This window comes from Corvus hawaiiensis, chromosome Z (assembly GCF_020740725.1).
Source record: "Corvus hawaiiensis isolate bCorHaw1 chromosome Z, bCorHaw1.pri.cur, whole genome shotgun sequence".
NCBI lineage: Eukaryota > Metazoa > Chordata > Aves > Passeriformes > Corvidae > Corvus > Corvus hawaiiensis.
Genome location: NC_063255.1, coordinates 66,678,890 through 66,696,291, shown reverse-complemented (window position 1 = coordinate 66,696,291; position 17,402 = coordinate 66,678,890). Strand labels below are relative to the sequence as shown.

Sequence of the window (17,402 nt, the reverse complement as noted above, 5' to 3'; positions counted from 1 at the left end):
TTCAAATATCTTATTAATGTAAACTGTTGACCTCAGATGACAGTTCTGTTTCTAGGGGCAGGGGTATGTCTGTATTTTAATATGCAGTATCTGTCTTAGTTACGTCTAAGACTGTAACTAACTGAAGTAGAATTTTCTTTGCTTTTTTTCTTTTTTGTGAGAGGTTATTTTTCAAGCTTGACAAAGTTTGTCAGCTTCAAGTCAAAGACAATCTCAAATAAATTCACACATACAAAAAAAAAATCCAGCAAAAAACCCCTGTACTCTCTGCAAATAGGAATATGAGACAATGCTTCCCTTTCCTCAGTTCAGCAGGACTTCTCAAACACAGCACTTCCAAAAATCATACTGCTATTCAAGTGGACAAAGAATTCCAAAGCCTTATTTCTCTTTAGTGAAAGGCAGTAACTGCAATGTACATTACCATACTGAATCATATTAACCCTTGTAGGTACCTAGACACATGAAATTAGCTATTTGCCTCAGTTTTATGACTGCCAGTCAATGTACCAAAAAAATCCAAAAAAACAAACCAAAACAAGCAAAAAAAACACCCCAACAACTTTCGAGGGGCAAATGTTCAAAAAAAAAGAAAGAATTTAGAATGGACTCACTATAAAAAAATAATTAATTAAACACGTTTTTTTTAGATTGAAGAATACTTGAAAGCAGATGAAGGGTTCTTCATGCATACTTTTTGCTTCTTATTTTAGAAGAAGAAAAACTACTTTCAGAACAAATAGTCTAGTGAAACAACTAAATAAATCCTTGCAGCAAACTTAACATTTATTTTTATCTTTTTTGACTCACCAATGGAGTTTCATAAACATTTTCAAAAGAAAATATTTCAGGAAGGTAGTTTTTTGTGTGTTTGTTGCACTTTTTTACAAGAACATGTTCTAAAGCATAGTTGAAGCCTGTTGGTATTCACTGGAAAATTAAGCAATCTTGGAAATGTGTAGAACATTACAAGAAGGAAGATCTAAAGTATAAGGATGTTTGCTACTATAGGATTTCACTTGAAACATGAGATTTAAACCTTTTCCTCTTCATTAGATCTGTGCATATTGCTTTTCAAATGGATCTGCAGATAACTGCACCACCAGTACAAATCCCTGGCTGGAGCTGCTATGAAAGACAAGAAGTCTGTTGGAATGATTTTACTGATTTTATGTTCTTGGATGAGTAAAAGACATTACAAGTGTTAAAGCAGAGTAGCCACTAAGACTACAGTTGAGACATGATTAATTTTTCCCTCCCTGTCACCTGTGCTAGTCTGTCACCTTTCTCTCTGACCTGTTTCTATTCTCATTTCCTCAGCACTCTGTGGACCAAATTCATATTAGTGACATCAGTGATGCTGAGATCAGAAATTGGCTCCTTGCCTTTTTTTTCCCCCTTGCTCTCCCTTTAATTTGCCTTTCCCTGTGCTTCTCTTCAAAGATGCTTTGCTGTAGCTCTCAGTGCTTTGCAGGTATCCTTGACTACAGCTGACTTTCCCATTCTCTGGCCAGCTGGAGCAGGTCTGGATATAATCCAGATCAAAAGCAGGTGGCTAATCAGCAAGAGAGCAACTTGTTGGCACAAAACAGAAGTGACTCAGTCACTACTGGGTCCCCTCTTTCCAGTCTTAAATTTGGCCAAAAAGTAGTTGTGGGTGGTGGATCTTGAAGACAGTGAATTATGAATCATATCACAAAAAAAAACCCCAAACCCCACAACCACAAAATGGCTCTTTTGGAACTGAACAGTCACAGATACCCAGCCAGCATCCAGCTACACAGCAAACCAGAAAGGCCCAATACTGCAGCACACTTGTTATGTGCTTTTTGGAGATGGCGCCAAAGTAACTTTGTAATGCAAAAATCTATGATTGGATGGATAGCAGACCTTCTACGGTATTAGAAAGAAAACTGCAAAGTATTTTAACAAACCTTTAAAGATAGTAATTGCACAATAATGTAACTGTTGTGTGAGATTTTTAATATATAACCCATCTAGAGTAGGTTCTAGGAGCAAACAAAGCTGCCATGTGCACAGTGACTTGAATATGTTTACAAAGCCCTGCTTGTATTTGAAATCGAAGTACATCCTCCTACAAACACTTCCACTTCGTGAAGATACTCAGCAAATCATTACAAGGGTAAGATAAGTCACTATTTATTTTCACTCTATTCTTGGACAACTTGTTTTCTAAAAAATTTTTACTAAATAGAATCCAAATTTAAAACTACAAGTCTTTAAACTCAACTGTCAAAATTCTTGTTGACAGTGGTTGTTTTACAGAATGCCTTCGCAATATCCCTCTTCCTCCCATCAAGTGATTAATGCAAGTCATTGAGCCGTAAGAGGAAATACACTATATCAACACAGATTCAACATTCCTTCCAGCTAGATCACTGGATAAAGAGTTGACCTCTATGTGGTGTCCATATATCTGCCACTAATTTATTCTTTCTTTCAGGGAAATTGCATGCTGTCCTCATGCTTTCAAAATGGGGATTATCTAACTTGCAAGAATTTAGGTGCTTGGCCAAAGTACATTTGCAGCACAAGAATACTGCTCTCCACAATGTCATTGCAGACGTAAGGAAACACTGGGGGAGAAAATGCACCACCATGGCATGCTTAGCTAGAAATTCTACCATCACATGTTAACATGGCTCCGTATGCCAGGACTACATATTAAGAAAGCCAGTGGTAGGGATCTGAACAGCAGTATTGGTACAGTTTACTCAATTTAGCTTCCAATACAATTTAATGCTGCTTTCTTTAAGCCAAGGTACAAAAAAAAAAAAAAAAAAAAAAAAAGGCAGAATTTCTCAGGACAAGACAATATGGTAGCTATGTGCAGCATAGTTCCATAATGTTTTGGCAGCAATTTACTTGCTGTTATCTGAATTAAAAATAAAAGAATTTCCAAAGAGGTACAAACCCAGATCACACGTGTACTTTCAGAAACAATACAGTAGGAAAGGTTCCATCTATGATATTTCAAGTACCATCTGCACTAACATCTTTACCAGTTCTTGAAACCAGCACTTTGATTTTCCAGAGGGCCTCTGGCAAAGCCTGGCCGTCAAATACAAACCTCAATATAACTGCAGACCTCCATTCCTAAACTGATTGTATGGTGTGTTGCAGGGCTTGTGGTAACTATCACAATCACAATCCTTTAAACAACAAATTTTCTACTCACCAGTGTCTCCTAATAGCCAGGCTGTTTCTTGAGTAAAATTACACAACAATGTAATCCTTGGTTGAATAAGCCATGCCTGGAAAAAAGCACTTTCATCATGACTGAAATTTGAGATCTCTGAAGGTGGATTGCCTTAACCCTCAATTCAGCCTCTCCACAATTGCAGCAGCATTAAGGCACTTGTTTCTTAAATAGGTATAACACTCCTTTAACTGTAACAAAAATTAATAGTGTACCTGAGCCATGGTAGCATGATAAAAATGGTACTTGTTTACAATCTCTACTGAGTCTTTTTTATCCCTAAGATCATCCTCTAACCAACTACAATCATAATTGCTCCTGTGCGAGGTTGTATTGATTGCTTATTCAGGAGGTTCCAAGTACACCTATCAGATGAAACAAAGCATAGAATTCGTTTTGACATTACATGCCAGCTATGAGAAAAACCTGCAGCAGCCATGAGGAGGCAAAAGAACTGGCTCAGTCAAATGGGCTTTCCACTAACTGCCAGGAACCTCCATTTCACATTCCCTGGCCTGAATTTTTTCCCATAAATTAGTTTTAACTTGATTTGTTTCTTATTCCCATTATGACTTTTCTCTTATTCTTACCTTCTCTTGTGCTTCCTCAGCTTCCCCCTCATGTAAGAAAAAAGCCATTTTTCCTCTAGGCAGACCATGCATACCAGCTAGGAACACAGATGCAAGTCATCAGGTTTCATGTGTATTTTAAGGCAGATTTACAAAAAACAAACAAACAAAAACAGGGACAAAGCCCCACAAAACAACAAAAAAATCCCCACTCGAACCCACAGGAACTAGGTATAAGAAAGAGAATGGGTATTTAGAAGGAGCAATATTTTGGGGGGGATCCTTCATTCTTCAAAATGGCCAAAATTTTGCCTGTTTAATGGGTGATGTACAGGAAGCAAGGAATAGCAATGGATACATCACTGATGCTGATAATGGAGCCTCATCTCTAGATTTGCCAGAGTAATACATTTTCACATCTTGTCAATGTTATTCTCTGTGGATGCTGACTATGTACAAGTGAAACCCACAGTCTCCAGTGTATTTGACTTATTCTTCAACAGTCCATGAGTTTTTGCTAACTGGGCCGGCTGCTATTGCCCTTACCCATGCACATGGTCCAACTCCTTTATTTAAAAAGTCTATGCTGAGTCACAGATTTTGTAGATAAACTTCCCAGGCAACAAGACTAGCTAGAGTCTGTCCCACTAGCCAATCAGCTTCTAAGTGGACAATTTCTATTTAACTTTTGGGATGGTTTCTGAATCTAACATGTTGCTGGTGCTTTTAGGGTTAACCTTCCAGTTTGGATCTGCCCTGTGCAAGGATTTGTGCCACACCTTTGCTCTCAGGGGGTCTTCCGGAAAGTGCTCCCTCTGTGTAGTGGCTTCAGAAACAGACATGCCTGTGCAATCTCTATTTAGACTGCTCTGAATGTAGCTCATTCCTGGATTCTAAATGCAGCCTGTTCAGTCTCTCACAAGTGAAAAAAACAACTTTTTGCCCAAGTAAAGTAGGAAGAAAATTAGCAGATTATCTGCTTTATTTGGAATAAGACAGCAATAATCAGTTGTTTCAGTAATCTATACAACCTGAAGAGTTAGTTTTACTTCCTATTTGCATAACCTTGGCTTCTGAGGAAAGAGTTGCAGGGATGCAAGGCAGAAGCAGGAGCAAACAGGATCAATAAAAGTACCGAGTTCTTTTCTTCTCCTGGTTGTCCTACACCATGGCAGAAGGAGCAAGCTTAGTCTCTTGTAAGTCCTCCTGACGGAGGACAGGTAGGGCGATGGCTGACTATAGTGGGAGTAATGTGGGAAGAAGAGCTGAAAGAAGAAGGAGAGAGACAGAACTCTAATCATTACTTCAAAACAATTTTCCTGTTACCTGAACCATTATCACCTCTTCCACAAACAAGAAACTTTATGATAATAAATTCCAATTTATCAATTAACCCAATTTATCAATAATGCCCCTAATAATTTTCTAATGACAAAAAAAGTAGCTTGGTTTGTTTACAGTGGTGCAGGATAACGAATGCTTTGCTAGAGATTTCCACATGTTTCATACCTGTTTCAGGCTTATGCAACTGCATCTCCAATTAAACTGTTGTTAGCTTGGGGATTGTTTTGTCATTATAACCCTTACATGTAGGGCTATATTAGCATGTTTTTTTGAAAGTGATTGTATTTCTTTCCTTGTCCCTGGGGTTTTCTTACACAGCACTCCAGTACGTGTTTCCAGTTAACTTTTAAATGTCACTTTATTTGGTCACTGTGGGGATGGTTGTCTTACTACTCTTCTATCTCAGTCTGCTTGCACCTATCCATTCACAATTTGTTTCCTTCCTTGTTAGTTATTCTTAATGCATCCAGTCTTGGAGGTGCAGCAGCAGAATGCAGGTTCTCTGCATTTTTTGAAAGCCTCCTGAGCAAGTTTAATACAATTATGCACGTGTGCTGCTTACCAATCTGTACACCACACATACTAACACTCGTGAACCTAAATGTCAACCTACACTTATACCCAGGCATACCACACTGACAGCTTGCTTTGCTTGATAATTTCAGGTAGTACTGGGCCTGGTGAAAAGGCAGATGGCAGTCAAGGGCAAAAGGTGCACAGCCATAGTCCTTAATGTTACTGTTAGCACACATTAGAATGCATGGAGGCAATAGTGAGGCAGAGGATTGTACCCCTGACATGCTTAGAAAAATCCATTTGCCCTGATAAATAGGAAGCAAATACAATGGGCCAATAAATAATACAGGAAACAACTGACAAAATTATAAGCATTATGGACAATATAATAATAACAACATATCAACCTAGTGTCATCACCCAGATTATTAATATCAGGCTCTTTGTAACTAAGGAGTGGAAGCTTACCTAGCTCATTGGCTTCCATGGAGTGGAATCACATTGCCTTTCAAAGCTTCTAATCAGAGATAACCCATTTAAATGCACCCCTTTATATTTACTGAAATTAGCAAGTGCACTAGAGTTAAGTCTCTATTAGACAAATACCTCTCCAGCACAAATCCACAGTTACATGATGGCTTATTTTCCTTGATACTTTCATCTTTTATCCTGGACAAATGAACTCTGAGCTATTAAACTTATCTACTTTCTTCCAGATACCAGTATGTTAAGATTTAGTTGCATCTTTCTCCTCGTTGTCTAGTATTAATACTCTTCAAGTACACTCAGGTCATTTAAGACACTTTATGACACCTCTGCAACTAGGTAGATAACAAGTGATGACAACTTTTTCCCAGATTCCCACTCCCTGCTGCAGGGATTAACCTGACAGTTGTTTTGCTCTATTTTGTTATTGCTCTAAGCAAGTCATTCTATACAAACCTTATTGTGGAAAAAGTCCTCATTAATCTTGCAGAAAAGTCCCAGGTTTTTTTAGTAAGTTGTAAATTTTCAGAAATTTAGAATGGTTGGTTAACTGCATGTGTTTTATACACTCTAGAGGAAGTGAAAGGAGGGAAAACAATTTCTGTTTTGTGACAGTTGATAACACAAATATTTGAAAACCATTGTTAAGTTCTGTGTGACCGGCTTCTAACTCCTCTGAGTATCTTCTCATCAGAAATGGGTTATTTTAACACTGTTCGAAAGTTCTGCTCCTTTAGTTACAAAAAGCATTAAAAAAAATCAAGTTTATAACCCCACTAACAGTTCTTCATTAAAATATAATTCTGATTATTCTCTGTTTTAGGAAAAGAATTGAAGACCATTAGGTTACATACATCTACATTTGAGACAGTTAGAGGCTTTCAGACTGATAAAGCCTTTTAAAAGTCAAAAAAAAAAAAACCCAAAAAAAAAAACCCCAATCAATCAGGTGCACCAGAACACGTTTTGATTGTGATAACAGTTTCACACATATATTATATTCCACCTGTGCATTAAAGAGTGCATGGCAAGAGATATAGGGCTCTGACTCATAAGCATTGCAGCAAACTGCTGCAGCAGTTGAAGACATTGCTAACACACAGACCATTCCGCCTTCTGCCAGCCAGGACAATGGAGTGTCCCATGATGTAAAATCTCTTTCAGCAGGCTGTACTTTCTCTTCATGGAAAGTGTCAGGTGACTTTGTGAAGTTGGCAGTAACAGAATCTCCATATCCATAGACATCCACAAAGCCCCACAGCAAAAACCACTCTGTGGTTTTGGCTTAAGAAGCAGTGCCATGTCCACACCTCAGCTATCACAGGTTAAACTGGAACAGCACCATCAAACTTAGACCTGGTAGTTTACTCTCCGCAAACAACTCAGAATCTAATGGGCCAATTCCAGGAAAATGTTTTATGATTTATGGGAGAGGAAGCCTAGCCATGGGGTAATGTCCTATTAAAATATTTTATTTCAAACTACTGAAATTTGTGTCAGAGCTGTAATGAGAGGAGCACTATTTGAGCCTAGTAGAACCTTGAATAGTTTAGTAATTTTTCATAGGAGGTCTCTAGCAAAGCTGGTGAGAATAATCTGTGCTGAGCCTCACAATTTCATCTACCGACAGACTTTTTTCCTGTATTTATACCTAAGTTTCTGAAAGTATGAACATTTTCCAAGCTATATAGTATGTAGTTACAGCTGTTCTGAGAACTTTCTTTGCCAGAGGCTAACTATCTCTTAGCTGTCTCAGCTAACTTACCATTTATTGCACAAGACAAACTGGACAGTAAGTATCATTATCACTTATCCTACCCAGAAGCTGTCAAGCACTTGATTGTGAGTTAACTCACGTACATGATTCAGGTAGATTAAAACATCATGTATTAAAACAATGCTCCATAACTGCTGCTAAGTTTAACATGTACAGGATGGCAAAGGCCAAACAGCCTCTAGCTCACAGACAGCAGGCAAAGTCACTGCTACAATGAACACAAAACCCTTGCAACGTAAGTAGCAGAATTTACATGTAATACAGTACAAAACATGTAAAAAGGCTGAACAACTCATTAGGGTTTCTAAAAGGAACACAGGTATTTTCTTAACACAGAAATGTTCCTGGCTAAGACAGACTATGTGAATTCACAATTTTTTCACAAAATTATTTATCCATTTTATGATATCCCATTTATGACTGGATGACTCTTTCTGGAATCACCTGTTTTGTTGGATTAAAAGTTGCCTTCACCCATCACATTTCTTGTGAAGAATGGAATTCTCTGTAACATGTCAAAAACACAGCCTGCAGCAGCATTACTTTGCCAAAATGCAATGGGTTGGCTCATATCATAGAATGGTCTGGATTGCAATGAGCCTTAAAGATGATCTAGTTCCAACCCCTACTATGGGCAGCACCACCTTTCACTAGACCAGGTTGCTTAGAGTTCCATCCAAACTCACCTTGAACACTTCCAGGGATGGGACGTCGACAGCTACTGTGGGCAACCTGTTCTGACGCCTCACTAGCCTCACAGGAGAATAATTTCTTCCTAGTATCTAACCTAAACCTCCTGTCTTTCAGTTGGAAACCATTCCCCCTTAGCCTGTCACTACCTGTCCTTCTGAAACATCTCTCTGCATCTTTCTTGCAGGCTCCCTTCAGGTACCGGAAGGCTGCAATGAGGTCACTTCAAAACCTTCTCTTCTCCAGACTGAACAAACCCAATTCTCTCAGCCCTTCCCAACAGGAGAGATGTTCCATCCCTCTATCATCTTGGTGGCTTCCTCTGGACTCACTCCAACAGGTCCATGTCCTTCCTGTGCTGGGACCACCTGCAGCACTGCAGGTGAGGTCTCACCAGAGCAGAGGGGCAGGGCTCCTCCCTGCTGGCTGCGCGCTGCTTTGGATGCAGCCCAGCACGTCTGGCTCTCTGGGCTGTGAGTGCCCATGGCTGGGTCATGTTCACCACACCCAATTTACATTACCAGTCAAAATTAACCCGATTTATCTGTGTTAAAGAGTGGTCATATGAATTGCTGTGTCAGCAGATCACTAGAAGCAGTGACTAACACAACAGTGGCAGAAAGCTGACATCTACTTCTTCCATTGGCACTGCTGAATGGCCTGTCCTGTACACCATCACACAATGAAGGATTTATTTCTAAGATCTTTTAGCTTTAAGATCTGTTTAGCTTTAAACAGAAGCAAACTATTCTTATGTCCTAACCAGAGTGTGAACACTAAATTAGAAAAAGTCTGCATATTGACAAGGCCAGCTGAATTCAAAACTCCACATTTTAAATTGCATATCTTCCTTCTTGAGTAGCTGTATTCCATGTTCATGCATCTGATTTAGTAAGGAAGAAGTACAAATTGAAAATAAAAATACCTCCTATAACAGTTAGCAATGAGCTCATAGGGGAGCACAGAGAGAACACCCTTAAGGCTTTATCTTGTGATTACTCTGCAAGTTGAGTAGCAGCAGAGATAGCTCCAATTTATCCAGGTATTCGATAGCCTCTAGAAAAACTTACGCATCCCAGATCTGCTATTTGCCTTTGGTACTTCTGATCAAATTGTGTAACTGAGCAGAGAGCAGTCACTCACCTAGGAAAACTGTGTTAGGGTACCCAATAAAATTGCCCTTGCACACTGAGAACATATTTAACAAAATACTGAAACAATCCTCTCTTAACAGACCATTTCCCTCCCCATTTTACTGTTGTTTTCCCTTATCATCATACTCACCAGGTTGATTTTTGATAAAATACATTTTTGAGATAAGAAGGCTAATGAGACATTCCAGGACTTGTCTCAAATGTTACACATTTGGGTAGGAGAGAATCTTAACATATTCTGCTACTTCATATACATACTTCAATACAGTGCACTGACTTATAAAATTTACCAGTATGTTCTAATTGTATTCAGTTGCTATTGTATTATGTGAAAACAGATACCATGACTGAGAAGTTGCAAACATATTCTACTGCTTAAGAATTTAAAAAAAAATATTGATATAACACGTGCCTCGCTTGTGGATTCACAACCTTATAATCCGAAAACTAAGGACATATGAAACAGACAACAGGACCCCGGAAAAATACTGTGAAAACAACAAAAAAAAATCGCTACATTTTCTCTTTGGAGAATGAGAAGTAGAGCTACTTTTTTTTTTTGTCTGTGCTCTTTATTTTCCTGGTTGCCAGGACAAGAATATCCCCTTTCATATGATGAAGTTAAGTATGAGAAAAAACACATATTTAGGGAGGATGAAAATCCTGTTAAAGTCATGCCAAATTCAGCTTTACTTAGATTCTACTGCCTTAAATATGCTTGTATCTGGGCAAAACCAAGTCCATTGTTCAAGAAGAGGAGAAAGTAGTCATAATTGGCTCTCAAACATTGTTTAAACAGTGAGCAGTAGCTTACACAAAGAAGTATTTTTTACATAATGTAATTCCACTGTGAGTAACACTGGCTTAAACAGCACTGATGAAGGAAAAAAACATTCTGGAAGAAAACATAAAGCAAATGAAAAAAATTAGGTAACTGTAAAAAGGAAGGTGAAAAGTGCAAAGATAAACACTTGTGAGAAAAAAGAGAGGAACACAACTCAAACTTGATTGGAGGAACGAAAAGTGCATGGAGGAGAAAAAAACAAGTTACGGGAAATTCTACTAATTGAACAGATGTAAGATTTCCCTGGTATGCAGCTGTGATTTATACAGAACTTTCAGTGCAAGTCACGCTTTTCAAAGGCCGACAATATTCACTGCCTAAACAGACTTCGTTTCTAACCTAACAGCATATTCCAACCTAGAACATATATTACATGCATGTAATATATGCCATTCTTTGAATAGTGGCTTGACTTGACTCTCAGTTGAAGAAAAAACCCATTGTCCTTGATACTTGCTTTTCACTTGGACTAAACTGAATCAGCATAGTCTTTGTAATCATACAGCAAAGAAATTATTTTTCCCGATCTCATATATTCAAAGTTCTACAGTGGTAGTTTTCTTTATGTATTCTGACACTGCCCAGTAATTAGCATGATTCTAAAAAGGAACACCAGAATAAGTTAATCATGAGAGATTTTACCTGCATCTTGTACTCAAGAGGCAAACTCAGAGAATGTTTAAAGATGGGCAAATTCACATTTGTCATAGGAGCGCTATTAACCACAGGAAGAACAGCAAAATGGATTCTTTAAGAAATCAGGCTTCGGTTGAGAATTCTGGGTTTGCTCCACTGAACAAAAGACGTTTGACCGCTTCCAGAAGGCTGTGCAACAGGCCAGGAAGAGCCAGAACTAGAAAACAAATCATCTTACTACATGCACACATGAAGATAACGGGATGCCAGAACAACAACAGGTCAACACCCAGGAATGAATGCCTAATAACTGAGGACACATCAGAGTACCAGAGAGATCTATTCCGTGCATGGCTCTCTTTAATAGTCTTTTAAATTTCTTCAGTAATGAGTATGTTTACAAAATCTGCAGCTGACATAAAGCTAGTGGGATTTGGCGAGCACTTCAGAAGAGAGGATTGGAACTGAAATGGATGTTGAGAAATTGCAGAGGCTCAGAAACTACTAAGATAAAATTCAACAAAATCAGGTGTAGAGTGTTACTCTTGTAAAAACATACACACAAAACTGGGACTATTTGCTTGGGAAGTACAATGGCAGCCTGAAAAGAACAAAGGGAGAAAGAGGTAACACCACCATGTGCTTCCCCTCTTCCATAAAACATGACAGTAAACCAAACTCCAGAACTTTAGAGACCACAAAATGAATAGAACAGTAACACATTATCTCTGCAAGCCAGCTCACCTTTCTCACATACCAGCTTTATCATGGAATGTATTTAGAAAGGCTCTTTTGACCAAGGAGATTGTTATTACCCTCTGTTTAGCCTTGAAAAGATCTCACCTGAATATTGTCTTTTCAACATCACACTCACAAAAACACCTTGAGAGTTTAGAGCAAATGAAGCTACTTTGAAACAGGCTCTATCTTTTAAACCTGTGAATGCAGATGGATGAGCATGTCTCCATAAAAAAGAGGCTAAGGGAAAAGGGGCATGAGTACCAAGCACATTCATAAAAGTCGTATTTGAACATAAGTTTTACTTTTAAATTAAGTAGTAATTAACTCTTCCACAAGAGAAGGAAAAACTCAAACCAGCTCCAATTGACTTTGTTCTCAATCATACCAGGCTGAGACACACTCCACATACAACAATAGAGTATGGTACACTCATTTCATTACATACTGGAGAACAACAGATGGTTAAAGAGTAACCTTCCCCCCTGGATTCACCTACTTCAGGGAATGCATTGTTCCCATTTAACAGACAGGTCATGAGAAGACCACTGGACATCACCAGCCTCCTTGCTCAAGAAGGATCCCCTGGGGCATGGTACTCAGAATTTTGTCTAGACTGCTTTTGAGTACTCCAGGGAAGGAAACTCCGCAGCTGTTATGGGCAACCTGCTCCAGTGCTCAATTAGTAGAGAACTTCATGTTCAGGTGGATCTTCCTGTGTTCCAGCTTCTGCCCATTACTCAGCATTACTAGAGAAGAGCTTAGCTCCATCCTCATGACGTCCACCTGTCAGATATTCAGATACTTATACATATTGATGTGATCCTCTCACAGTCTTCTCCAGACTGAATAGGCCCTGTCCTTTAGCCTTTTCTCGTAACTGGGATGCTCCAGCCCCACCTTTGCTGCCCTCCACTGGACATGTTCCAGGAGCTCCAAGTCTCTCTTGTCCTGAGGAGCCCAGAATTGAACACATTGTTGAATTTCAGACGGATCCTCTCTGCTCACCTCTCCAACCTGCTGAAGTCCTTCTGAAGGTCTGCACAGCCCTCTGGGATATCGGCCACTTCTTCCAGGTTTGTGTCGTCAGTGAACATCACTGAGGAGGTATATGCCCCTTCATCCAAGTCACTGATGAACTAGTTAAACCATACCAGACCAGTACTGAACCCTTGGGAACACCACTAGAGACAGGCCTCCCTGTGCCACTGATTACAACCATCTGGGATCTGTGGTTCAAGCTCAGGAAGCGTGGGCTGGATGAGCAGAGAGTGAGGTGCCAGTTCTCACTGCACCTCACTGTCCGCTCATCCAGCTCATGCTTCCTGTGCTTGCCTACAAGGATATCACTAGAGACAGCGTCAAAACTCTTGCTCTAAGTCCAGCAAAACATCCACTGCTCTTCCCTCATCCACCCAGGTAGTTGTCTCAGCACAGAGGGCAATCACGTTGGTTAAATATCTTGACTACCCTTCATCATCTTCTCGTCTATCACGCGTGTGGACACGGCCTCCAGGATGAAACATTTCATCACCTTTTCAGGGGTTGAGACTGACTAGCCTGTAGCTCCCTGGGTCCTCCTTCTTGCCTGCTTTGAAGACCAGGGTGGTACTTGATTTTCTCCAGTACTCTGGCAACTTTCCTGACTGCCATGACCTTTCAAAGATCTGAGAGGGGCCTAGCAATCATGTCTTCCTTCAGCACTCATGGGCGTATCCCATCAGAGCCCATGGAGTTGTGGATGGCAAGTTCACTTCTTTATGATTTCCCTGGACACATGAAAAAACACTTTTCTTCTGTTTTGGTTTTTATGCAGAAGCCTGATCATAAAGCCATCTTGGAATGTTCCAGCTTTAGCCTTTTTTCACTGGCCACCCAGGCTAAAGCAGCTGGATTCTTCTACGAACTGGCTGAGATATTAAAAAATAATTTTTTTGCTATTTCTGTTGCAGTGAGTGCAATTGTCTCTGGCAAACAATTGGTAGCAAACACAGAAATAGCATCACTAACTGTTCCAGCAGGGGTTTCAAGGTGGTAATGGTGAGGTTGCTGTAAATAACTGCAACTCCCTGATGGTAATGATCTCCTTTTGGTAGAAGTGTCCCTGCAAGAGTTCCACTGATACATCAGTTTCTAAACAGACTTATTATGTTGGTATCATTCTTCATATAAATCAGCTTTAGCTCTACAACAACGTATGTAGCTAGTCAAAGACATACCTCTTCTTGTAGTGGTACCTTATCTAGTTCGAGAATTTTACGTGCCATTTTACCATTACTGGCTGCATCCACACCATTAATTCAAGTTAAGGGGCCTCATCTTTTCTTCCTTTTGCTATGTTAGATAAATAAATAGGGGAAAAACAAATTTATACTATAGTGTGTGATTATTCATCATGTTTACATATCCATTATGCACAAAGCTTCAGCTACTTGAATCTCACATAGGGAAGCCTTACTCACCCTTCCAATTAAGATTTTTTGTATCAGTTGAACATGCCTCCCTTGACAAAAAACCCCCATGTTTCCCATCCCCTTAGTAAAAGTTACAATGAGATTCAATGGTACTTCATCAAAACACAAGAAGAAAAAGCCTTCAGACTGACACCAGCAACAGGCATGTTCACGCTCTCGCAAAATGAAATCGGTTGCTGCAACCTTCCCAAAATAAATATAATCATTAACTAAATATAGCTGCATCTATCCCAGAGTCATGAGAACCCTTTTTTCTTTTGCCTGAAAGATCAACTTTATATTTCTTTCTCTTTTCTGTATGCTTTCTAACAAAAAGAATGGCTTGACCTGGTTTAGAATGGTGTGAGTGCAGCTGAATCCAACAAACAGTTGAGCCATCTTGAAAGAAAACTTCCCCTCCATTACTTAATGTTTGTTTTCTCTTCTGCAGAGAGAAAAGGCAAACAGTCCTCAGACATACGCTGGGGAATGGAGGAGGAAAAAAAAACCACAAACGCAAATGACTGCTTAATGAGAGTTTCAGTATTAAGAAAAGCGTATTAAGAAGAAGAAAAAAAAAAAAAGAGATAATAAAAAAGGATCTCTTTACCACTTTCATTTCCATTAGCATAATTTTCCAAGAATGTTAACTACATTCTTTTATCTCTTAGACACCAGTTCGCAGCTTAAGACAAAGCTAAAACCAAAGCTATAAATTACAAGTGGATCAAAAGATTTACATGATGACATAAGTTATTTTGTATATAAAGATTTGAATGTTTCAATTTCTTTGAATTTGTTCTCAAGTAAATATTTTTCACTGACAATGGTGAACTGAAAATACAGCCTTTTAAACTTTTTACTTTATTGATACTTAGTGTTGTCCAGTTAGCACTGATTCTTACACACTTATCTTTCGGCATTTTGGTAATTTACATAAAAAATAAGATGAAGCTAACGACTACATTGGAAAACTACAGGAACAGTAGTAATTAGCATCATATTGCCAGCACTGTAAATTGATGATTGAACAATAAAAAGCACTCCAAGCTAAACACCACGTAAACAATACCTGTCACTTAAAGACTACAAGGTGCTCCCAGCACTGCTTCAGGTCTTTAACTGCTCCACCTGACCACAGAAGAGGAACTTCACGTTAAACTCAGTCACCTGAGCATCTGTAGTAGCTACTGATTTTACTTAGGTTCCTATGAACATTCTTACCCCACAGTAAAAAGTGAAATTTACAGTAGGAGATATACTACTTTCAAAATGGCAAATGCCGCCCATGTGACATGATCTTAGAAAATGTAACTACATGTAACACCATGTACGGTAGTCTGGCTGTATTTTTTTTTTTTGTCTCGACAACTCGCGTTCAAGAAAAAAATCCCCTCAGACTGGCGGGCCCATTATTTTAATAAAGTACTTAGTCGCCTGTTACACGAACAGGTATAGCTTGTACAAAAAACATGAGAACTCTGCGGCCCCTGCAAACCAGGTAAACCACCTAATGCATCAAAAAAAAAAAAAAAGCCAACCCAACAAAAAAACCCCACAAACAAAAAACCAACCCAAAAAACGGCAGCAGCACATGGAACAGGAAAGCGTACTTCCAAACCAGCTGTAAAAAATCTACTCCAAGAGAAGCAAGTGTTGCAAGCAAGACGGAAGAAACGTAACTGCACTGTTTTCCCTCCCTATCCCTCAGAAACAAGAGATCCACCGCGGCTCTTCAGCCGGGTTCCCTCTATCTGCCTCAGCAGCCGCCCCGGCCCAGCACCGCGGGGAGCTGCGGGCAGCCCGGCGCTGCCGCTGGAGCCGCAGCCTGCCTGACAGGCCGGTTCTGCTGGAATGTTCTCAGCAGCCTCCTCTCGTCCACGACAGCACCCTCTGCCACAGGAGAGAGGGGACGGAGTCTAACTTTTTCCCCCTATTTTTTTTTTTTTTTTTTAAGGGGAGTGAGACACCCGCCCTGGGCACGCACACACACACAAACACACATACACTCACTCCCACCAGCCAGACACAGCTGACCGAAGACCCGTCAGGCTGGCTTCTCCCCGCCCCTCCAGCGGGGCAGAGGCACGGCGCAGTTCCAGCACCTTCTTCACCTCTTCCCCAAACTACTCCCGCGACTGCCGCCCGCGCCCTGCCGCCGCCTTCGTACGGAAAGAAGTCCTGCCCCTCTCTCCCCGCCGCAGAGGCGAGCTGGGAGGGGCACAAGAGCGCGGCGGCGGCACCCGATCGGAGCGCAGGCTGCCCGCCGCTGCACGGCCAGCGAGGGAGCGGAGCGCAGCGCACCCCGCCCCGCGCGCGCCTGCACACCTCCGCCCCCCCGCCTCTCAGCTGAGTGACAGCTCCTAGAACCAATAGAACCGCCTCTTCTGCGCAAGGGGGCGGGCACTCCCTGCCCGGGGAACCAATGGGAACACCGCTGCCTGAGCAGTGGCGTCCGCGACGGGGGGGGGCGGAGGAGGGGCAGGAGTTTAGGAAGAGGAGGGAATGGCTGTCACCAATGAAGTCATGTTCGTAATCTAGTCCCTCGCTCCGGTTCTGGCCTCGGGTGATTCACTGAAGGGGGAGAGGAGCGACAATCAGCACGGTGCTCCGCCCGGGCGGAAGGTAAATACAACTTGCAACTTGGTCCAACCCCGCCAGCTCCCCGTGCCCGGCACGGTCCTTTATTGTCAGCGGCCGCGACGGCTCGTATCCTGCCCACCTTCCCTCTCTCCATCGCTCCCCTTCCCCGCGCACGGCCCCGCCGGTCCCAGGCGCTGCCGTGCCACCTGCTTCCTCTCCCCACCTTTCCCGGCGCCCGGCCCTCCCCAATATTTATATCCCCCAATGGGTGGAGAGAAGAAACTTTTGATCTGGTATTATTCTGGAATAATCACGATGCGTATCTCCGGAGTGGGAGCGACAGAACCCCCACGGAGTCGCTGGTGGCTGACTCGTGAGTCAGCGGCACTCTC

At 41.0% G+C, this 17,402-nt stretch overlaps 2 protein-coding genes across 3 annotated transcripts in view; one reads left to right on the top strand and one right to left on the bottom strand.

Annotated features, from left to right (window-relative positions):
* Positions 1-17,164, bottom strand: part of LOC125320280 — a 44,235-nt gene extending 27,071 nt beyond the window's left edge. Inside the window, exons 1-5 of the mRNA XM_048292413.1 lie at positions 17,061-17,164; positions 16,441-16,837; positions 4,925-5,054; positions 3,811-3,887; positions 3,200-3,275 (exon numbers count right to left, since the gene is read on the bottom strand). Of these exons, the coding sequence (XP_048148370.1) occupies positions 3,200-3,275; positions 3,811-3,887; positions 4,925-5,054; positions 16,441-16,837; positions 17,061-17,164 (784 nt within the window). The remainder of the gene's footprint in view (positions 1-3,199; positions 3,276-3,810; positions 3,888-4,924; positions 5,055-16,440; positions 16,838-17,060) is intronic.
* Positions 16,907-17,402, top strand: part of SMARCA2 (SWI/SNF related, matrix associated, actin dependent regulator of chromatin, subfamily a, member 2) — a 121,016-nt gene continuing 120,520 nt past the window's right edge. For both annotated transcript variants that reach the window (XM_048291939.1, XM_048291936.1), the window contains exon 1: positions 16,907-17,052. The gene's annotated coding sequence lies outside the window, so the exon portion shown is untranslated. The remainder of the gene's footprint in view (positions 17,053-17,402) is intronic.